Source organism: Numenius arquata, chromosome 11 (genome assembly GCF_964106895.1).
Source record: "Numenius arquata chromosome 11, bNumArq3.hap1.1, whole genome shotgun sequence".
Lineage (NCBI taxonomy): Eukaryota > Metazoa > Chordata > Aves > Charadriiformes > Scolopacidae > Numenius > Numenius arquata.
Window position 1 is genome coordinate 22,079,115 of NC_133586.1, and position 23,984 is coordinate 22,103,098.

The following is a 23,984-nucleotide window of genomic DNA, read 5'->3' on the forward strand; positions in this document are numbered from 1 at the left end:
TTCTTTCCAGCTAAGAAGAAAAAAAAAGATCTGCAAACTCCTACACTTGAAAATGTGACTGCAGCCAGTAGGCTGTTATCAATGTGGAACCAAAATTGAGGGAGTAGAGATTAATTTCTTGTTCTGACTATTCTGCTTTTGGGGGATATTCCAGACTTGAATCTGGTTTGCATGTCTTCTACTTTATGGTAGAACATACAGGTATGGGGTTGTTGCAAAAGTAGAGGAATTGTAAATACTGTCTGCAGTTCATGAAATTGTGAATAGGAGAAAGGTGTCTGGAGAAAGTTTGTGAACCCAAGCAGTTTATATAATGATAATGGATTTAGGGTGGAAATAATCTCCTGAAATCGGGATCACGTAACTGGAATGGCCATGACACACCAGCATCTTTTCTACCCATAGTGTTTCTGTGAACCCTGCTTTGATGCATATTTTTTTTTCAGTGAGTTACGGTTACTGAGATCAGCTTTTGCACCATAAAAGTGACCATAAAATAGTAGTTGCACTTGAAAGTCATTGTGCTTGGACTTAAGCATTGATTTTTTTTTTTTTATTTTTTTTTTTTACTCTGAGGAAATTCTTGAATAAAAGCATCCACAGTGTGAAATGTGGGAAAAGATGAATGGGCAGGTTGAGGGCCTCAGCCTAATGTAAGGATTTTATGTTTGGGGAAGGCAGTTGGATCAAAGGACCTTCAGAAGTCCTTTCCAGTCTGAATTCTCAGATTTATAACCCAGAAGCTGATCACAGTGGCCTTTCTCCATCCATCTCTGCAGAGAAGTGTCTCTCGGCTATGTGGGGCACATTCCCAGGATGGTCTTGCAACAACGAAGGCTCTGAAAACATTTACTTAAGGAATTTGACTTCAGCAAACAAATGGAATTAGTTTGTCCATGAATCTTTTCTGTGTGTCAAACTAAGCAAGGTTTTCTAATGCACAGAGGAATGAGGAATGTTGGTCTGAATCAAGAAAATGTTAATCCTTGTGTCAGTGGACCTGGAGAAAATAATCCTCAGGTTTCCCCCATCTCGTGAAAGGAATCTACGGCTACCATCATGGGCTCATGCATTTTCTATGATGCTCTCTGGGTAATGTTTTCCTCTGTAGCGAGTCACAGCCTACCTTCAGCTATATAAAGCTGCAGGATGAGATTGCAGGAATTAATTTCATGTATTGCTGCAGTGCTTGATGTGCTTCTAGGCCGTGTGGGCTCATCTGGATCTCTCGCGTGAATGTCAAGGGGCTGTTTTCAAGGCTGCTTCTGAATAATAAGAAGAAAGACTAGGACAGAGCAAGAAAATGTATACTATATTTTTTTATTATTATTTTTATGGTGCAGTTAGGCTGTAGCCAAGGGTTGCCTGATGTGATGCATGATGGTTCCGGTGCTAGGGCAGCCCGTGAGTCATGGTCAAAGAGGACAGGGAGTGCACTGTAAAACTTAAACCCATCTCTTATCAGCGAAGTGATTAAGACCAAACCTATTTCTTATCAGTGATATGATGAAAAATCAAGGCTCTCTAGTGATAAGAGAAGGGGAAACCATCAAACCCACTAAATGATAGGTGACAACAGGCAGGATGCTTTAATGCTTTCCATAGAATTGAGGTGTCTTCACTCTTCTCCTCCAGCCTCCGTGCTGGCTGGCGCCTTTTTGAAATTAGTCAAATCTACAAATACTTGGGTTTAGTAAAGGTGAGCGTTGGAAAGAAACTAAATATTAATTAGGCTGCCTTTTTTCCCCCACACTAAATGAAGTAAAAATGCAATACTTTGACAAAGTGATAGTGGGTTTGTTTTTTTTTTTTTCTGCCCTCAAAAAATTTATCACTTAACACCCTTCAGCGAAGAAGAAAAAGGTGTTAATTAGACAGAGTACCAGTTTAAGTAGCTGCCACTTGGCGCTCAGGTTTTAAAAGCCTGGAAGATGGGTGCGGTGGGGAAACAGAGAGGGAAGAGGAGGAAGTATTGTAGTTTTCTTTGATTTTCTGATGCAAGTTATAAGTGAGACTGTTGCCGTGCAATAAAGGTGAAAATAAGCTAAAGTGAGGTCAGGGCCAAGCCCGCTGAGAAGTGCTTTGTGGACCTTTAAAGATCTGTGCTTTTATACTTTAATGAAGTTTTTACAGCTGGCAATTAGTTTCATCCCCTTTCCTGAAACTGCTGTCTGTCTGGTCACTCCTTGGAGCTCCAGCCACACCGAGTCCTGGTGTCACCACCAGATTTCCTTTGGAAGGAGGTGGGTGTCTCTGAGACAGTACAAATCCAGCGTTTCAGGAACAAGTGAAGTGTTTTTGCATCTAGTTATGTTATATTCTTCCCTTTTGAATCCTCGTAACTGTAGGCTTTTTGTCTTCATTCCATGACAGAAGATCAACTGATTTATATGGTCGTGCTGAAGCATGTGCCAGTGGTGGTAAAGCTTTCCTTCCTTTCATCTGTGCAGAGCCTTCTGGAAGAATTAAAAAAAAAAATAATGATAATCAAAACCCAGACAGCATAATCCCTAAAACCAATTAGGAAAAAGCTACGAAAACAATTTAATGAAGCTTCAACTCTAATGCCTCTTTTTGGTGGCAGAACTTTGATACCAAGGGCGATGGTGTTAGCTGGAGTATCACTGACAATATCTCACCTGCAGCATTTTGGATAACATAGGTCTAGAAAACATCTAAAACTTCCCTTGGCAAAGATATTCGACTTTTTTGCTATTGCATTTAGGAAAGGCATTCCTGAAGGCATGTATTTGCAAAAATGAATTACACTATATTAATAAGGAAATTTTTAATGGGTTTTCAGAGACAATGGGGAAAAAAAAAAAAAGGGCTAGCTTTGCTCTACTTTATTCAGTCTATAAATAAGTGGCATTGCAGGCAAAGCTCTCAACCAATACACAGAAATAACATCTCCGGAGCTGTGCTAAATGCCCGAGAGCAGGGAAGCAGCGGTGAAATACAGGTGTGTGGTGGGCTAATGGGACAAATAAGAAACATCAGCCTCTTGCTGTTTATGTGGTGGTTTTCATTGTAAATACAGACAATCTGTAAAGCGTTCAGTCCCTGAGCAGTCTATGTTTTATTTGTGGACTGTGGGTTTATGCTGAAAATCAGGTTTATTTTTGCACTAGCTTTGCAAACTCTCTTTTTTTGAGCTTTGAACTGTATTTTTCTTCATTTAAGTGGAGTTCATCACAAGATAAAGATAGGATGAGGATAGGACAGGAGTGTTATCTTGCCTAACAGAGCTGTGCCCTCCTTTGCCCCTGGCTGTAAAATTGCTTTGTTACAGCTGTAGTCCTTGTGGTTGAGAGCGTCTTTGGAAAGACATTGTGTTTCTGTCATTTGGGTCACCTTTGCGTGTTCCCGTGCCTGTGTCCTGCTTTGAACCTCTTCGAGCAGCCCCTTGTGCTCCTGGGCTTCACAGCTTCTTATTCCCAAGCTTTGCAGACTATTTTCCAAATGGGCTCCTCTTGCTATTTGATGTTGATGGGCTTGTGCTTGTTTTCAGCTCCAGTCTTCATGCTTGAGAGACACAAAACCTAGAGAAAATTACTACTTTCTTTTTTTTTTTTTTTTGGATGTTGTTAGGGCTTCTTCTGTCTTTCTGCTGGGAGTAGTTTAACATTTCTTTTCATCAACTGGCACTTCTGTACATTTTCTTAAGGCAAAACCTAGCAGAAGAAAAATAAAGCTTTCTTTAGACCAGTCTTTAACTTAGGGAAGATCAGTATTCCCCTGCTTTGCTTTTCCAGTGCCATTGGCATTGGGTCTTTTGCAACCTCGTGCATCTTGTGCTAAACTTCAGTAACAAAAGGAAGTTTAAATCAATAGTGCAGTCATTTCTGCAGCTCAAGGATGATTTTTATCAGGTATATTCTCTATATTCTTAGACTAGTAGGTTGCTGCTAGGGTATTTTATGCTAATTGTTGATACCTTTGTCAATATCCTTTTTTCTGTGTGTCTGTTCTAGCAGGCATGGAAGTCGGGAAGCTCTTTGGCCATTGTGATACTGGTTTTAAGCTATTCAAGAATATTCAAGAATTGTCTTTTGTATTGCTTTTCCATTTGAGTTCCAGCCCTACGGACTTCAGAAGCTGGTCAGAAATTACAGTTAAATATTTCCATGTGATTCTTGTATGTATGAATTTCTACCTGTCCTCTATATTTAATCCTGCAGTTCCACGATCGTGTCAGCAAGAGGATAAGCCCTGTTCCTTCTCCCACTGCGCCTCTCCCAGGGGGACTGGGTTACTGGCTCCTCTCTGGCTTCCCTCAACCAGGGAAATAGCCATTGGCTGGAGTGAAGTTGGAAGGGTTACTGCTAGAATGTAAAGCTGGGATTCGTTTATATGCCAAAGCTGGAATGTGGCTTGGCCTTGCTTGCTTTTGGCCAACAGGTAGCTCATGAATATTGGCAGAAGGAAAATTAATCTGCAAAAGGTGGCTTTCATTGATAAAGCCTCATTAATAAAACCAGTTTGCTCCCGAGCGGTGAAGCTAAGCTTTTACAGTCATTTACACTCAGCATCTTTAGGCTTCTTGTCCACTCTCCTCTTCTGAACTCTACATTTGTGTAAGATGGAGCTTTTCCAGCTTTCTGGCTCGGGGAGTCTGCTGTATGTGTTTCTCTTACTGCATCTGGACATTTTTGGCTGCCCTTTGGAGTAGCTCTTAGCTTCTCCCCCACTCCCAGTTCAAGTGCACCTGTCTCTCAAAATGCATTTTTTTTTTCTTAATTTGGATTTAGTGGTTCTTCACTATGATACAAATTTGAACATACAGAATTTGTGAATGTGAAGAGCTCTGCTGCCTGCTGGATTTCACTTGTCTTTGGCAGAACTGTATGTGGAAACTAATTTGTTTCTGTAGTTCTAGAGCATTAGTTCATCACTTTTTTTTTCACCTTTATCTTCATGATTGGTGCATGAGATCAAATTGTTAATAAACGAGCATCCCTTCAGAAGTGGTTTAATATTATTGCCACTTGTCCTTCATTCTGTCCTTCAGGCAAATAACCATCAATTAACGACACAAAATAAAATTGGTTGGGAACACAATAGTGTACTTGAATAGCTACACCTGCTGGACTATCGTGTGTTATTTTTCTTGCATTGTGGTATATCATGAAGATTAGGGAAGACCTTGTGCAGGATATTTAGCAATAGATTTTTTTTTTCCCTTGTTCTTTTATGCATGGCAGCAATTAGCTTTAAAAATATCCCAAACCCGAACAACCCTCCCCCTCAAACACCTTTTTAATTTTAATGTGGAAAACTCACTGTGTAACAGAATAACTCATTTATGCCTATAATGAGACACAACTGTCAATATAATGAAAATTCACGGTAGCAAAACTTCATAAGAATATTTTCTTGTAAGTGTTTTTGAAGGTGCTTATTCCTACTGTATCTGCCATTAAGGATTCACTTAAGATTTGGGCTCTTCTGCTCCTTCCCCTGGCTCTATATGATCTTAAGGTGTGATCTATGGATTGTTTACCCTCCCCAGAGCCCTGACCTTTAATATGTCTCTGTTCTTTTGATGCTCCTCTCCCTAGAACTGGGTGGAAGATGGGAATAGTGCAGCAGGGAGTGCTGTGCTCGGAGCAGACCAAGTAAGGGAAGTGTTGGGCTCCTGAAGCCTCTTATGTAAGCAATGAAATCTGTGTAGTGTCATTTTCTGTTGGGTTTTGAACAATTATGGAAATGGCTGCCAATTGCCAAAACGCAGGACTATTTCAGTTTCCAGACTCCTGTTGCGTTACAGGGAGCACTTTCTGTAATATTTAGGCTTTTTTTTTACTTTTTTTATTTTTTAAAAAAACCTGTCAGCTTGGTACTGGCAGATTTCAGCTCTTTTTGCAGCTTCTGGCTAGATATCTTAATCAGAAATAGCCCTCTGGCAGATGTACCGTAGCTGGAAGCATCGCCTCAACTTACTGATGCTGTTTGATGTCTTGCCTTTGCTGTTTCTGAAGGACTGAAAATGCAAAGCATTAACCCCAGACTCTCGTGTAGAGTTTTTAATAGCGCTGCCAGTCCTTTGTAATGCTAAGCTTGAATTAATTTGCATCTCTTCTGCCACTTTCATTCGTATTTGGCCTTCCAGGATTTTTATTCTAATCTGGAATACCTTTTTAAAGAGTGGGGTTTTTTTGGTGGGGTGGGGAGGGCCACCGAATCCAGGGTGTGGGTTTTTTTTTGTCACCCTTATGGAATTATCTGTGCCGATGACAGGGTTACTCAGACGAAGGCAGAGCGTTGCATTGAAATCTATCATAATCTGAGACATTGCTTTCCAAGAGGATTTGAAACCGATGGAAACATAGGGTTTAAAACTTAAACCCAGAGAATATTTATTAAAGAGACCTTTTGATGCAGTTGTCCGGTTTAATCTTTTAAAATTATTTTTAGGCTCTGTGCAAAAGTTTTGTAATTGAAAATTTGTGTTGAAAGTACTTTCAACAGCTTAGCGAATGCAGAGTCAGGTTCCAAGCTGAAAGCTTTTGGCAGCTTGTTTTATTCCAATTATTGATGCTCCTTTTCAGAGGATTTACAGTACTCTTTCATACCACGGGTGTCAGTGCTGCAGCCCCAGCAGCAGTGCAGCTAACAGTTGTTTTAAAATACACAATTACACCCCTTCATCCCTGCCACAAAGGGTAGGTAAGGAGCCTTTCTTGAAGAAATGGTGGCTTAGTAGCCAGGATGGCTGGAGAAGTATGATTTTTGCATAGCGTTTTGGGTCACTTGGACTTGGGGGATGCTTTTCCTTCCAGGGGAGTTCATCACTTTTGTACATTGGTGTTGAGTGGAAACTGGGAACCTGTGGAAGGGGGATGGCTTTCTGAGGAGCCTCTCCTGAGCTACCATCATCTCTTTATTTGAATATTATGGTGGAAGGTGGGGGGAAAAAAGCTACAGTATAGGAGAGAGAACCACTAAGATTTGGAAAGAAGTGAGCTGCTTTAGCCTTTTGTGTCTAGTAAACCCCGTTGAGATAGGTGCCGCTCTGGCTGTTTGATTTATGCATCTCTGGGAATACAGAGTCTTCCTCATCCAGCATCCCTTGATATGTGGAGAGCCCGGGACACCCAGCAAAGCAGGTTCATAACCCAGTCTCCTGCGTTGCCCCAAGCGGCAGCGTGGCAGCAGTGGGATCCTTCTTAACCTCAAGAAAAAACAAGGGTGGTCTTATTGCGGTTTGTAACTGTTCCTCATTAGGCTGCTTCTAGCACAATAGCTTTTCCTCTCCCTCCCTGCAGCAATGCATTATTTGCTGTGATATTTCTGCTGAGCACAGAGCTCACCTCCTTCTGTGCCGCAGTACGAGGTTTTGTCAAATTAGTTGGTAATTGAACTGATTTCCGGGGTCAGGTTTTTTGTGGTGTTTTTTTTTTTTTTTTTATCTTTGAGTGTTTGTTCTTGTAGCTGTTACTTGCAGCTCCTACCCAAGGGCCGTGCCAGCAAAGGACAGTTTCTGCTTGTGCTTCAGAGTCTCTTGGTCTCGTTCTCTTGCCCAAATGATGCTTTGGAGATGCCTGTAGAGTGCAAACTTCCATGGAATTGTCTGTCAATGTACAACTGTTTGTTTCACTGTTTAATGAGTGTGGTCAAACGATGTGGGAGAAAATGGTATTTAAGGAGCGTGCATCAGAAATCCTACCAGGGCTTTAAGTCCACCTTTCCGTTCTTTAAAATCTATTGAATTGTCTCTCAATCCACTTGCTGAAAATAAGCTGGGAGTTGGAGGAGAAAGGGATGAAACAGCCTGAGTTTTACTGGCTGTGCTGCTGATGAGAAGCCCTGCTGCCCAGGGAACACAATGATATCACAGGTTTCACTGCATAATCTGTCTGGCCAGCTGGATTTTAATCTTCTAGGGTTTTCTGGGGGGGAGAGGGCGGGCGCTGGCGGGGGAAGAGACTAGCCCTAAGGCAACACCGTTTTGAAAATAGGATTTGAAGGACAACTTAGTATGTCTGTGCTCTTAACACGGCTCTGAAGCTGGTAAGTATTGAAGGATTTCATGCCATAATAAGGAAATTTTGGCCTGGTGACAAATGTCAGCACAGCACCTCGTTCCAGAAGGCGAAAATTGTGGGGTCTGGTTAAAGCACCTTTGCTTTGTTTCCTATCTAACACCACAGTTTTTTGGCCTGTGTGTGTACATACCAGTGAAATTCCCTTTACCTTAGAAGGTTGTGAGGTTCCTGTAGCTGCAGTGATCCGGCTGCTTCAGGCAAGTAGGTCACGTGTATCTTGGGGAATTCCCTGCCTTGGAAGTTCAAAATAGATGGAAGAAGTAGGGCAGAAGGTTAGGGTTTTACCCTTTCCCGCCCCCCCCCCCCCCTCCTATAGATAGGTCATAAAAAGCAGGAAGACACTCTTCAGGGAAAAGCCGTGTGGCCACGAACACTTAACACTTGCCAATTACAAGCTCCATGCAACTGAAAAAGCCTTGAAAACCCATCAGTCTGTTCTTGGAGGGTACCTCCTGGCTGCTGTGTGTTGTGGCCATGGATGGATCCCCGGAGTGGCCAGGACAAAGCACTCGGTGCCGTGGAGCCGTGCCTCCTGTGAATATTCCTGGTGGGAGCTCCCTGCTCTCAAACTATCAACTTCTGTCTGAGAGTGCTCCATGTTCTGCTTTTTCTATGAAAGTTGTCTTGTTGTAGATGCTAATGTCTTATCTAACTCTTTTTTTGTTTTCTGCACCTTGTTGCTTTGTTCTTTATGAGATCTTTGTTTTTTTGTTTCCTGCTGCTCTGTCACTGCGTTTCTGCCGCCCCTCCCTCTAGCTGGGTTTGTCAAGTCGCCCATGTCAGAAACTAAGCTCACGGGGGACGCCTTTGAACTGTACTGTGATGTGGTTGGGAACCCCACTCCAGAGATCCAATGGTGGTATGCTGAAGTCAACCGGGCTGAGTCTTTCAAACAGCTGTGGGATGGGGCTCGGAAGCGCCGTGTCACCATTAACACTGCCTACGGGGCCAATGGGGTGAGTGTGCTGAGAATAACCCGCCTTACCTTGGAAGACTCTGGGACGTACGAGTGCAGGGCCAGCAACGATCCCAGGAGGAATGACTTGAGGCAAAATCCCTCCATAACGTGGATTCGAGCCCAGGCTACTATAAGCGTCCTTCAGAGTGAGTCCGGCACCCTGCAGTAGTGGTACTGTAGTATCTAGAGGCAGTCTAGTCACCCTCACCCCCCCCGTCACCCCTGTAAAACCCCTCTGCCACCTTCTCCCGGTGTTCTGAACCCCACCTGTAGCGCTGACCTTGTCTGCCATCTCTGTCTCTCCTTAGGAGCGAGGGAATTAGGAAAATCTGTGGATCCCTTTTGATAGCTTCTGTGTGACTGCAAGCCCTGTGTTGAATTTGTGTTTCTTCCCCACCCCCTTTAGTTTTGTAGTAGGTTTCCAGCCACCCTAACGCTGGCTTCTCCATGAGTGCCTTTATATTTGATTTCTGTCTTCTTCCCAGGTTGAACTGTGTTGTTTTAATTTCTTCCGTTTTCTTGGAATTTCTCTGAATGCCTTCTCGCGTGGTTTTGGTTGCATATATGCTTCTGTACGAATCCTTCCCTTTCACTTACATGTTGACCATTAATGTTTAGATTTTTCCATGAAGTCGTGGTGTTTCTTTTCCTTTCTGGACAGCGGTGTGTTCCCAGTGAGTTCTCTGATGCAGCAGCACCTGAATGGATGCAGCTACTCTTAATCCAGGCTCTGAAAGGAGGAGGGGGGGAGCGGAGGGGGGGAATATCCTCCCCCTGTGTTGAACTGAGAACTTTAAGCTAAATGACTCTCATCTGAGAAGGCAACTTTTGGCAGCCAAAAAAAAAAACTTTCAAAAGCAAGAGAATATGGTTGCCCCAGAATTGATTTTTGTTCTCTATTGTTACAAGACTTTTCCTGCCTTCAGATCATTTTTAAAGCAGTCCCAGGCAAGTTTGGAACTTGATATCATCAGAGCCAGTAGAGAAGAACCCCCTTTTGTTTTGTGTGAGATGCAAAACTCTTGCATTTGCTATTGAGGTGAATATCAAGTGTCTAATGAGCTCTAGGTAGAGTCAATTAAATCAGCAATGTGAGCCTGGCTGTGTGGAGGTCCAGGAGAACTTGCTTTCTTGGTGAGTTCTCAATGTCCTAAAGTGGGAAGGAGTAGAACATGGGTCTCACCATCGTGCTTTGTACAACCTTTTATGCACCGCTTTGAGTTTTGTCTGGGTACAAAAATACCAAACTCTGTAATTATGTCTCAGTTATGTCGTTTGGATACCTTCAAAAACAACAACAACAAAAAAAAACCCCCAAGAAACCACCCGAACCGAAAGTGGTGCTGCAGTCGGCACTGCTGGATCAGAGACCTTCCCTCTGGAAAATGGAAACAGCACTGATAGATGTGGAAAAATAGACAGCGAACCCCAATGATGTGGATTGACTTGAAAATTTCAGTGGCATTGGGTTGTTCAGCTCAGACCTGCTCGTTTGTCAGTCCTAGTGCCTCATCCCTCCGTTGTCCTTTGAGGTCCCAAAGGACTGGGACCGGCAGATTGCTTTGCATGACCTACAACAGCAAGAGCCCTGGAATTTTAGGAGATAACACTGCCTTAAGGCAAAGCTAAAATCTGTCTTGTAGGAGGGAATGTCTCCTGGAAACCCCTGTTAAGACCTTTAGATTCTTCTTGAGTGTGGCGAGTCTGTGGTGGTCCTGTCCCCTCTGTGTCTCCTCAGTTATAGTAACCTACTGAGGGAGAAAATCCTTTTTCATATGAAAAGCTACCGTTTGGGAACGAATGGCTCTGAAGATGTCTCCATATGGAAAGTGGGTTTTTCCTCTCTCAAGCCATTGATACTAACACTAACCTGCTCCAGGCATTAAAGTTTAACCTTCTGTCTTTCTCCTCAGTTAACATGGTCTTGTTGCATCTGGTGCTACTAATTCTGGAGTGTGTATCATGACTTAATACTAAGTGCCTTGTGCCCGGGGGTAATTCTTCTGCTTCTGTGTTTTATTCATGGCGGGGGGGAGGAAATGTTAAACAAAATACTTTTAATGCTTTTACTCTGTAATATTGTGTATGTTAAGAGCTACCACCAGCTGCTGCTTGGGAAACAGAGCTCTTTGGACATCAAACTCCTGCCTGGCCACGCTGGAAATGGAGATTGGGGGGGAAGTGGGTTTCCAAGCTTCCCAGGAAGGTGGAGACCATCTTAAGCTGCCCAAAATGTCTCAGCGTGAACAAGATTTGTCTTTGAAAGGGGAATTTTCTGACTAAACAGTGTTAGAGTTTCCAGCTGATGGTGGCCATTTTGCTGCTGGCCTTACGGGACACAAATGTCACTGAAACAGAAGATCTAGTGGATCAGAAGAGCACAACCTCTATTCGCTGTCCTTTAAATCGCAGCTTGTCTCAAACACCAAAACCTGGATGCAAAGAGGTCAAGTGTGACTTGATTTTTAAGTTAGCACCCAAGAACTAGCGTCTGGCTTCTATCTCCTTCCTAATTTGGATAAAGAACTTCGATTATGGCTGTATTTTTTTATTTAAAAACCTGATCCTACATAAAAGGGGCAGTTTAAGTGATGTGTAGAAAGAGACTCTTCAGCATCTTGCTCTTTAAAGTGGACATCCTTCTCTGGATGTCACTGCCCCAGTTGTATTCAATTTGCAGTTTATTTTCCAGAATTAAATCGGGCTTTTTAAATCAGGCTGCCCATTGCTTTTTTTTTTTTAAATAAATAAATTAAAGTTATAACAAATGCAGGTAAAATGTGTAAATGAGATTGCAGTTGCCTTTAATTTTTTTTTTAACTTAAGTTGCAAGTCAGGCGCACAAGGCCCCAGAAAACTCCAGCAAAGCAACCTTGTTAATAATTTGTAAATAAAATAAGCTTGTAAAGAAAAGTAAGTATTTTCTGGTCATGGCAGCTTGGCAGGGTTGTAGGTAAGAATAGGTGGGGATTAGCAGAAGTCATCAGCGCTCTGGGCAGGTTTCACCTGTACGTTCTGCTTCCTCAGTGTTAGAGGCTGAATAGTCTTATCACCAGAAGAGGAAAGCCAGAAGATTACCACTGTTGAACCCTTCTGGATTAAGTCTTTAACTTCCTGGTTTCTCTAGGGATTAAATTCAGATATTATTTTTTTTTTTTTGGTGACTTTTCCCTGTTGCTGGCGTTTGTGTATGGTCTCCGTTTCCAGGATGGCCGTGGGCTGGTGACACCACTCTGGGTTGTGTCTCATCTGCTATAACAGCGTCCTGGGCTCCCTTGCAGCCTCTCTCCTGCCAGCGTCCTCCTCCCAAAAGCAACGCTCTGCACTTACTTCGCAGGCTACAAGCCGTGAAGACGCTGCTTTCATCATCAAAGAAAGACATTTCAGGCAAAACCTCAGTGAATTCTACCAAAAGTTACTTCTTTAGATAAGTGTTGGGACACTGAATTACTATTTCAAACACCTTACTAAAAATAGTACCACATCTCTGTTAGGATTTTTTCAGAGAATGCGCACAACCTCTTTGAGGGGGGGTGGAGGAGCTTACAGGGCAGCCCAGCAATGCGCCAGTATGGCTATAACAAAACAATTTTAGACCCCCTAGAACCCCAACAGATCCTCACATGGGTCAGACTCCTGGCATGGGAACAACGAGGCAGAAGCACGGTTGAAAATGTGGGGTAATGGCAAAGTGGCCACGAGAAGTGTCAAATCCCCTCCGTTACTACCGTACCTGGCAGTTTTGCTGCAGTTAAACAACAGTCCTAATTTTAAATAGCTATGAAAAGAAGCTGTATGGCCCCCCCCGAAAGGGGGAAGGGATACACAGGACTCAAATGACTTCGGCAGGTTATAAGTAGGTAAAGATTTATTTTTTTTTTTTTTTCTCCCTGCATCTCTGGGCAATAACCTGAAGTGCTGTACTATTGGAGAGATGAATGTTTTATGTGATGAAAAATGCAACGTTTCTTAACAGTGCTGTTGTTTTCCACTTCCCCTCATTCTATTTAATAATTTGTTTTCCAAGCGCTTTGCAGATGAATACCCAAAAGACCGCGTGGGTATGACTCAATTTGTATTCCAAGTATGTCACCACAAGGCGTAACAGAATTTACGGGATTAAAAATCCTTTTGCTGACTTGCAAAACTCATGAGGATGCTGATGGCTGACCGCCTTCCTCGCCCTCCTGCGCTCTGCTGCTGGCGGTGCTGGGAGAGGCTGGGGCTGCTGCCAACAGCTACCTCTTTGGGATTCCCATCACCCTTTAAAGTAAGAAATACATCAAAGGCAGAGGACACAGCAGCATTTCCATGGCAGGGACTGCTACAGCAGTGGCCTTCAGTTCAAGCTAACACTAAATCTAGATATTTTTAGAAGATTAATAACAAGAATTCTTAAATTTCCTTTAAGCTCTGTCATCCTGTGTTCAAGTTTTGTTACAGAATGCTTGAAACCAGCTGTGAGCCATCAATAGAAAGGTGGGGTTTTTTTTTCCCCAAGTTTGGGAAGAAACTTGCCTCTGACTGTACTAAAAATCCATCACCCTTATTTGTTCGAGAGCAATAACCATCTGCACAGTCTTAAGAAAACGGGGTTATCAAATATCAGGACAGTGCCTTCATACTAATCTTTGCACTTCTGAAAGGCTTTCCCCTAAAAAAAAAAGTGAATTTGATGTTAGCAGGTAAGATTGTAACGTGCAACAGCCTGGGTTCAGTTCCTGATGCAGCCAGCACAGCGTGGAACTCTCACTGTCTGTTTATGCAATGAGACTCACATTTATTTTCCTTCATAAATGTTTATGCTTAAGGTTACTTTAGAAACCAAATAGTTCCCCGCTCTAATTTTAATATGCTGTGTATTCTTACTCTTTACTGTTAAGCTTTAAGGGCTGCTTGCAGCCGTTCCTCAGCAGATTCGTGCCTTATTCATTCTGGTTGTTTGCTTGAAATTCAGACACCATCAAATTTGTGCTCTTTCAAACACCTTGTTTGCGCAGGATATGTATATTCTTTAGGTAGATGTTAACCTTTTTGCAGGGGGAAGTCCAGAAATACCATTCAGAAGACTGTCTAGCTTTGAGGGCTATTCCGTGTAGAAAATGGGTTTGTTTCAAACCTTAAAGTAAGCAGAGGAAGGAACCAAGCAATAACCAGAAAGAAGTTGCTTCCGAAGGACAAGCTGATCACTTACGTACAGTCACAGGACATGTGTTTTCCCATGTTATGGTCAGGAGTGTGTAAAAAAAAAAAAAAAAAAAAAAATTAAAAAAAATTGTTAATGGTGTTACATAGAAATCTGTAGTGATGTTCAATATTAAAATAAACAATATAAATAAAGAATTCTTTTTTTTTTTTCCATATAGGGCTGCTGTAAGGTGTCACCTTCGCTAGCGGCGAGCTGTTTTATTGTGACTTTCTTGATGTCTCCCAAATTAGTGCAGTGACATTCCTTGTGTAGTCTTTTCCCTTTCCCTATTCCCCTGTGGATTTTTAGACTAGCGTGGCCCTACCGGCCAGCGGAGATGTATTGCTATTTCCTGTGTCCTTTGTTTCAGAGCCCCGCATCAACGCCAGCGAGGATGTGACCATCCAAGCGTACGGGCCGGCTGTCACCCTGCAGTGTAACCTCACCACCAGTCCCAGCCCCCTGTCCGCCAGTTACTGGGTGAAGAACGGAGAGGAGATCCCTGGCACCAGAAAATTTTCAAACGCTACAGAATACAAGTAAGTATCTTCGGAAGAATGCCCCTGTTTATACTGGGGAATGACAAACCTGGTAGACGTAGGGATTTGGAATCGTTGGGACTCCGAGGTCCCTGGTTCACCTTCACGGTGGGACAGACAAATTGGTTTGATCTGCATTAGAGGCTCCACAAAAAATACGTCTGTGAAGAGCGTTAGGAGAACGATTCAGGAAATATTGTTGTCTACAGCTGTCCCAGCCACACACTGTAAACTTCTCTTTTCAATCTGAACTCATTTAATTCTTCTCTGGAGTACACGTGATGTGTGGACACAGACGCACAGTCTAGTTTTCTTTTCCTCCAAGTATATCATGCAATCTCTGTCTCGCTTACCTCCACATAAAGACAGATCCGCAGCTGTGCGTTTTTGCCGTGCAGGGAAACGCAGCACACAAATCTGCTGAAATCAGCTGGTTTAGTCATTTTATGGCCTGGGGAGATGGAAGATGGTGTTGTCTGAGCTGATACTGATGAGTCATCAGAGCACCACTATGAAATGGTACCAAATCTTGATGAAACCACTACAGCTGTATCACTCCTGCTGCTTATTTGTCAGCACGTCCCCATTTGCAGCATCAATCTGTTCCGTGTGTGCGTGCTCTGGCTGCGTTTCTGCCTCCTGCCCAAGGCTGTGAGGGAGAACAGAACCTGTCCAGCCGCCTCTTCCCTTTCACCGCAGCTGGCGTCGCACAGAAACCCTCTGAGGGTTCCTGAAACGGAGCTTTCCTTCCATGGAGTTGATGAGAGCATGTCATAGAATCATAGTGTCATGAAATGGTTTGGGTTGGAAGGGACCTCAAAGACCATCCAGTGCCACCCCCTGCCCTGGGCAGGGACACCTCCCACCAGACCAGGTTGCTCCAAGCCCCCTCCATCCTGGCCTTGAGCCCCTCCAGGGATGGGGCAGCCACAGCTTCTCTGGGCAACCTGGGCCAGGCTCTCACCATCCTCACAGCAAAGAATTTCTTCCCCAGATCCCATCTCCATCTCCCCTCTTTCAGTGTCAAACCCTCCCCCCTCCTCCCATGGCTCCCCTCCCTGATCCAGAGTCCCTCCCCAGCTTTCCTGGAGCACGTTTAGGGACTGGAAGGGGCTCAAAGGTCTCCCCGGAGCCTTCTCTTCTCCAGGCTGAACCCCCCCCAACTCTCTCAGCCTGTCCTCACAGCAGAGGGTCTCCAGTCCTTGCAGCATCTCTGTGGCCTCCTCTGGCCCCGCTCCATGAAGCCTGCTCAGTGATGCCATCAGAGAGCTGTTTCGTATGTGTGATTTTCTTGCATGTTTTTTTTTTTCCTTCCATTTCTTTCACTTGATGCCAGCACGGGTAGCAAATATGACTTTCTGTTCGGTGTTCTGCTGAGATGAAGAACTCTTAAGGCGTGTTTTAAACACCGGTGGTTACTTTGGAGACATTAGGCCACTTCTGACCCTCTATCTCGCTGTTATAGCAGAAGGAGGTGCTTATGTCTGGTCAAGGTCTACGATATTACAGTCTATCTGGTTTGCTGTACGTGTCTGCACACCAAAGCAAGGAAACACGCCTGCACCCTCGACTGGCTTTTCTGTCTCCAGCTGAGTCCCGTGGGCTCTTTTCTAACACTAATGTCGCTTATTGGCACGGGATTAATGAAACGCTCGAGGTTCTCCTTGCCTTAGGAAAGCATCCTTTCATCTGCAGGACTGTGGAAGTTGTGTTTGATTCTGATAAAGTGTTCCAAGTTTCTCCTTTTGTTTTCCGCTTCAGCTCGCTTTGCCTTATCTGTTCATTTTTCCAGTTAAAAAAAAAAAAATAGCCTTAGTTCTGTAATTGCATCCTGTTGTTTTCTCAGTACATTTTAACACTGGTTCTGAGTTTTAAAGGCTGTGCTTTCTTATCTAGCAATAACTTGATGAGTAGTCTTGTCCCAAAAGCACCGTTGCCTCAAGATTACTAAAAAAAAAAATCGCACCTTATTATTCAGGAAACGTAAGTATCGAGGCTGATTTCTCTAGGGAGAATATTTCTTTTCAAATTCCTCTGTAAAAGAAGAACTAAGCTTGGCTTTGATTTTTAACTTCCTGGAGAAGAAGGAAGTAATGTGGGCAGGCTTCGTTCCCCGTGGCTGAAGGGTTTGGTAGAGCACACTGCAATCACAGCACAGCTCAAGAATTTAGGAAAACTCGGCATTTGCAACGTACACCTCAAATTCCTGCTCCTTCATAAGCTGCTTCACTGTATATTGTGCTTTCAGGCTTCCTGTGGTACTTCTTGGTGGCATGTGGTCACGCTGCCTTGGATCTCTTAGTTAACTTCTGGTTTGATTTGGTCACTTTATTTTATTTTTAGATCCAGAAATACCAAGTTCACGCAAACAATGTCAACACAGTTGTAGTTAAAAGAGGTTATTTAACTTCAGCGTTTTTTTACATTCTACTATTTTTTTCTTTAAAAAAAAAAAAAATTTCATGTTCTGGGTGTTTCAATCACCAAGATGCGTTTTGCTATGAAATGTAGTAAGTTCACTGGAGTTCAGTGTTGGTTACTATTCAGAAAGCATCAGAATTTGTAAGTTTAACCATGTACCTTAAAAATCCTGCTTCGTACAACATCAGAAATTGTGCACATCCTTCCTAATTCTTTATTCAAACTTGACATAGCTGCTCTTGCCGGAAGGCAGCTGTAACTCAGAAAGCTGAGAGATAAGTATAGCTTTTGAGTTCACCATTTTTAATTAAAAACGGGCAAGAATTATTCGTAGTGTCTTCTTTTAGAGGCAGGAAGTGCCTGGAAGTGGTTCTGGCCATCCCGTGCTTTCATCCTGGAGACCCGTCCCCTACTCCACAGAGTTTGGAGGAGAAAAGTAGTGATTTCTTTCCAAATTCCTCATCGGTTAATTCAGAGCCGAGTAGCAGGTTATTGAGCTACATTGAAGAAAATGGCTTTTTGGGTGTTTGTTGTGATTTATCACCATCCAGCTGAAAACCAGGAGGCTGTTGTTCCATCTGTGGAGGAATCTGCTTCTATGAAAATTCTGGGCTCTTCCTAAAGCCGTAGGGCTGCGGGAAATTGTTGGCCGAGCAAACTTGTGCTTGTTTGTCTCAAACTTGGCAGCCCTATCGACTTACTCTTACTTTAATGATTTACGTTAATAATACTCTAGCAGAGGCTGCCATAGTTTCACACTTTAAAAAGCAGCTTATTGTAGAACTGAAAGAATATGAAGTCTTACTCCCTCCTCTCTACCCCCGCCCCTTAAACATTGACTATAGTGGCTAAAAAGCAGTGTTCAGAGTGTGATTATTTAATTATTAAGGTCCTAAAGGTATTCTCTGCCTTCCCTGACTATTGCAGAGTCTCAGGATCGCTTAGTAATGGAAATTAATTGGGTGGGGTTGTCCCGTAGGCGAGACGTGCGTGTTCGCCAGCAGCCAACGTTCCGGGCTGTGTCCAATTCCTGAGGATGCTCAACCTGCCTACGCTTTATAACATGGTTATTGCTTTGATGTTTGATACTAAGTGATCATTCTTTCTGTCGTTAAGATAACCTTTAATTTTGACCCTGTGAAAAGTGCGTATGTTATTGCTTACCTGAAAGATGTATTAACTTGATAACTAACTTTAGACTTTCACCGGTGCCTCTGGAAAGTGTGTGCTGTAAACACAGCGAAGACCTGAGTCCAAGTCTTGTGTTCAGCTGAGCAGCTTTTTCCATGTGTCTGAGCAGTTTCCATGTGTAATTGGATTATTTTATTGCAGTGTTCTTCTGCGGGGTTTCTGTTCAGCTGCGTGCTATTTCCTTAATGTGTTTTTTTTAGTATTAGTTTTTTTAAAAAAGAAAGCCAAGAAGCCTTTCAGTAAAAGGAGGGAGGGATGGGGAGAATTATTCTTTATTTATTCTGTGCTGTGTGGAGATGTAAATTCTGTGTCACATCATTGTGACGCTGCTCTACTCTAAGATGTCTTTTGTAGATAAATACCTGCAGACCATACGCCTGGAGCTTTTAAGTCATTTGTATCCAAAAGCTTTTTGAAGGACGGCAAAAGCTGGTGGACTTGAAGTCAGCACCATCTCAAGTGTAAATTCATCTTGAGGGTTTTAATATTTTTTTTTTTTTGCATTTGTTGTAGCTCTGCCTTTTATCTGGCTGCCTTGCATTTGTTTTTCTCTCTACTAGCAGTCATTGCATTTAGCTTTTCCTAATTTTGAAGTGTCAGCAGGTTCCTGTGTGGTGTCTTCCTTCAGGGGTTGACCAGCTTTTGCCGGTTTTCCACATCCAGTCTGAATCAGAGAACACTGTTAATGGACCAGTCTCATACCTGCTGTGGGGGAAAAAAGAAAACCCTTTCCAATTGGCCATGTGTGATTTTTTTTCAATGCAGATAGTCCACACAAATCATGTTTCTCCCTCGATGGGTGGCGATACCTGACTAATAGGCTGGTGACTTGAGGATGACTTACACGCACCTGCCTGTAGTGCGTAATTAATAGGTGTCAGGCTCCTTCTTCGCTTTTAAACTTAAATGCAGCTTCACCACCTAAATTGGTACTGACTTTCCAGACTAGAGCTCACCCTTTTTTTTCAAGGTAAACAACATCCCTTATTTCAAGTAGGTACCTCTGCACGACATACCTGGAATGAAGAAGTAATGGCTGTGAAATTCAGTTAAAAGATTCACGTCTTGGGGGGGAGAAGGGGGGAATGAATTCCTAGCCTGCTGGGTTTCGGTTGGTAATGCGGTACTTAACACGGCTCATGTGTTCTCTCCCTGTCTGCAGGATTTTGAAGCCCAGAGCAGAAGAGTCAGGGGAATACTTGTGCGTGTTTGTGTTTTCAAACTCTCCTATAGCCAACGCCACTATAGAAGTGAGAGGTACTCTTTTTTTTTTTTTTTTTGTGTTGTTCTTTTTGTTTTATTTCTTCTCCTTGAAAGTGAAGTGGTTTCACTGCCTCTGCTACCTCGCTTGGAGTCCAGACAAGAGGGGTAACTCCAGGGGTCTTTCCTCGTGAAATCAAGGCCGGGTCCAACCCTTGGTTATAATTTTGGGGGAAATCTTGCACGCAGTCCTAGGGGAAATAATCTCGCAGATATGGGAATATGCCCATTGCATGTGTGGGCTGCACAGAGGGTACTCAGACACCTTCTAGCACACGCTTGTGCGTTCACAGAATCACAGAATGGTATGGGGTTGGAAGGGACCTCTGGAGATCATCTAGTCCAACCCCCTGCCAAAGCAGGTCCACCCAGAGCAGGTTGCACAGGAACTTGTCCAGGTGGGTTTTGAATGTCTCCAGAGATGGAGACTCCACCACCTCTCTGGGCAGCCTCTTCCAAGGCTCTGCCACCCTCAAAGTGAAGAAGTTCCTCCTCATGTTGAGATGCAACTTCTTATGTTCAAGTTTGTGCCTGTTTCCTCTTGTCCTGTTACTGGGCACCACTGAGAAAAGACTGGCCCCACCCTCCTGACACCCACCCTTGAAGTATTTATAGGCATTGATCAGATCCCCCCTCAGCCTTCTATTCTCCAGACTAAAAAGCCCCAAGTCCCTCAGCCTTTCCTCCTAAGAGAGATGCTCCAGGCCCCTCATCATCTTTGTAGCCCTCTGCTGTACCCTCTCCAGCAGTTCCCTGTCCTTCCTGAACTGGGGAACACAGGATCCTTTGGTAAACCTGGCTGTCACGAGAGACCAGGCCTGTCCAGCAGGATAAAGGTTGCTGTAGAATTCATGCAAAGATAACTGTGGTTTCCTCCGGGTCTCCCAGTAAATGAGGCCATCTGGTTGTATTTGATGTACTTGGAATTTGTCTGTTCTGAGTATGGGAAAAAAAAAAAAAAAGTAAGAACCAGCATCTCATGCGTGGCAGCTCCGAACTGGTGCACCAGTAGTTTTTTTTTGTTTGCAAAGACAATTTCAGCTGCTTGGGATGGCCTGGGTTCTGGTTTGGACACATGCCCTCTACCAGATTGAGGTTTTCTACTTTCGTGCATCTTTTTTTTTTCCTGTTTTGTGCATGTTGGTGCTCTTGTGACATTTATAGGACCCTAAAATTGTAGCTAGAAAATGCCAAATGTGAAAGTAGCCTGAAAGAGAATCTTGCACAGCAGCGAACATGCTGTTTGCACTGAATTTTCCTGTAGTTCTTGAACAAAAGAACGCTGTTTTAGACATACTCGGAGCTGATGGTGTTTTACGCAGTGTTCAGCTGCTGCCACAATACAGTTAGTTGTTTGCTGAATAACTGTGGAAATGAACTGCTCTGCAGTAGCCGTGGTTTGCCCCCTCATGTGTAAGATGGAATTGAGTCGGGGCAGCTTCATTAGTCAAAGACAGATGAAATCGCACCAAAAAAAAGTGTTAAAAAGTCTTGCAGCCAGCCCGTACTGGTGCTTGTTCTATGAAGGTGTGCTGTAAACTGGTTGGAAATGGAAGCTGGCGTGGCTTACCGTCTTCGTCACGTCCCCAGCTGAAATGTAGAGCTTCCTCTGCTGCTGTTTGAAAATAGCGCGTGGGAAGGAGGACGCTTCATGCTGTCTCTTGAGCATTCGCTGCAGCAGTGACGCAGCCTGTCCCCATCTATACTGGGATCGCTGCTCTTTAAATGGAGGTACCGTGGATCTGGGAGCCAAAGCTGAATGCTGACCTCTTTCCTGGGAATTTCTGGTGCCTCGCTAGAGGCTGTGTGGTCCAGTTCCTGAATCCGAAGGGAGGAAGTGGGAGTAAAATGACAAATGCCTGGTATGGTTCTGAATGCCGCCTTTCCTCTCCAGAGGACACCATCTTTGGAACCATGCAAACAGTGTCCCAGGGAAGAGAGATATTGCCATATAAATAAGCGTTCTGACTGATACAGTACCAAGAAAAGCTTGCTGATTTCCTCTCTCAATTCTTAAAAGGGTTTTTCCAATGCTCTTGCATAAAACAACCTATCAAAATATCCCCCGTGTTTAACCGAATCCGGTGCAGAAGCTGTCTCTGCAAGGGAAAAGGAAATCTAACATATGTGCTCACACCAATGCGTCACAAGTTCCTCTTGGCCTGGGGTTAAGAAAAAAAATCTGAGTGCACCTCTAAAATTAATTATTGCCTTGCTTACAGCAAATTGAATTCAAATTTACCTTGTACCTCTAGTGAGCTTGTCTTCTGGCTGCTCCAGGTACGTAAGTGTAGGTTGGTTTTTTCCTCTTTTGGGGGGGGGATTTTTTTCTTTCTGCATTCTGCTCTTAGGCCCTAATTGCTAAATCTTCTAATGTTATCTTAATTAAGATCTTTCTGCCTTCTCTGAGCTGCTTTGGGTGACAAACCACTTCCAGAGACAGGAAATTTAACTGGGAATAGATTAAGACCTTTTTCAGCTTTGTATAATCACTCAAAAGGCTTTTCAGACGCATTTGGCTTCAGGCTTCTCTGCTGTTTGGTGGCAGGTGGGGACACCCCGGGAACACTGAGTTTACAGGGACAAAGGATTGAACGTCGCAGAAAGAAAAGCCGATATATCTGTTTGACTGAAGTCCTGGCAGGAAGGGCAGAGGAAAGCAGTTCTAGTTCTCCAAGCAAACAGATTTTTGATACCACTCCATGTGTGGAGATGTTACCTAGTTGTTCATCAAGGCATACGTGATGTATCGGTGACGCGTGAATCTCGTTTGACCACGCAGATGCCATAATTTAATGCTTACCTACGTGTATGGCCCGTCAAGTGTTTGTGGTTAAGCAATTGTATGCAAATTTGATTGCTTAATTGCAATTATATTGCAGTTTTGAACGGCTGATGCACATAGAGAAGATGGTTCTGAATACGAAAGCGCTTGTGGACCAAAATAGTGACTTTCTGACAACTTGTGAACGACTTTAACAAATGCCTTGCAGCAGATGTAATCCAGGATACACCAGCGCCATTTGCTTTTTATGTAATGGTGCCTATTTTCTGCCTGAATTCCTGAGCTTTTTCTTCTTACATGTGCTAAGTAAGAAGAGAAAAATGCAGCAACATGAGAATTGCTAGGTGTGCTTGCATATTTAAGGCAGATTTTCTTGGTAAAAAAAAAAAACCACATATATATATACACTAGGGCAGCACTAGTATAACAGCAGTTGAAAATACTGGGGTTTAACGTCGGTCTCAGGATTACTAGGAATGTCCCCCCCCATCCCTGGAGGGGTTCAAGGCCAGGCTGGAGGGGGCTTGGAGCAACCTGGTCTGGTGGGAGGTGTCCCTGCCCAGGGCAGGGGGTGGGACTGGATGATCTTTAAGGTCTCTTCCAACCCAAACCATTCTGTGATTCTATGAAAGGCAATTTCCCAGTAAAGTCTGGCTTCCCTCATACAGTTGGCTTTTGGATGAAGCATCTGGTAGAGACTTTGAGTGGAGACTGTGAGGCATTGCACTGAGTGTAGCTCTAAGCCTGAAAGAGGCTGAGCAAATGCTGATATTGGGAAGATTCCACACTGAAATGGGGATTTTTCTCCCAGCCTTCGCTTTGGCAGTGCTGTCAGCCGGCTGGGAGCCTTGCAGGGAACCAGGCCCCGGTGGATGGTGGGGTTATTTTCAGCAGGAAGAGTGATGCCAATCCTGCCAGGCGCTGGCCAAGCTGCAGTGTGTGCTATATATGCTCCTACCTGGAAGTAGGATTTTATTTTTTAATTGCTCCGTTGCCATGCAGTGGAAATACCTGCGGTGTTTGTGCTGTGGTGGTGTGATGCTGGAGCTGTGAAAGCTTGAAGATTAAAAGAAATCCCAAAACTCATCCCTGAAGAACTCTGCAGTCTTTCTGCTCGTATCAAGATCTTGGGAGGAAGAGGAGGAAGAAACGAGTTTGTCTTTTTGTCTTGTGATACTCCAGTGGCCATCGTCTGGTGCGGAGCAGCACCAGTGAGAATCAGATGGGAAAGAACACGCTCCCAGTTCCCTCTGGCTGCCCTGAAGCAGTGCAAGGTGGTGTTATGACTGATGGGGGATACCTGCTCTCCCAGCTCTGCCTGCCTGTCGAAGGCTCCCTTCTTCCTGCGCCCCTGGGACAGGTAGAGCTTTTTAATGCTGCCTCCTATAAGGCCTTTCTGCGATGATGTCATCAAGGGGATTCTTCTGACTTCCCTCCTTATCCCTCGCTCATTTTCCACCTTTATCTTCTCTCCTCCCCAGTTGTTACTGATTTCCCGAGAGGAAATGCTCAGACCAGTCCTGTTTGCTGCTTCTGAGAGACAGAAAACTCACCACTTTTTGAAAAATGCTTCTTATAGCCCTGAAATTCAGCT

The 23,984-nt window shown here is 43.8% G+C and overlaps 1 protein-coding gene across 3 annotated transcripts in view; it reads left to right on the plus strand.

The window, feature by feature from the left end:
* The window catches only part of NPTN (neuroplastin), a 59,673-nt gene that overhangs the window by 17,282 nt on the left and 18,407 nt on the right, over positions 1–23,984 (plus strand). For all 3 annotated transcript variants that reach the window (XR_012463478.1, XM_074155563.1, XM_074155564.1), the window contains exons 2-3: positions 14,565–14,733; positions 19,508–19,602. Coding sequence is in view for 2 of the 3 variants with exons in the window: in XM_074155563.1 (XP_074011664.1) it covers positions 14,565–14,733; positions 19,508–19,602 (264 nt within the window). In the remaining variant the exon portion in view is untranslated. The remainder of the gene's footprint in view (positions 1–14,564; positions 14,734–19,507; positions 19,603–23,984) is intronic.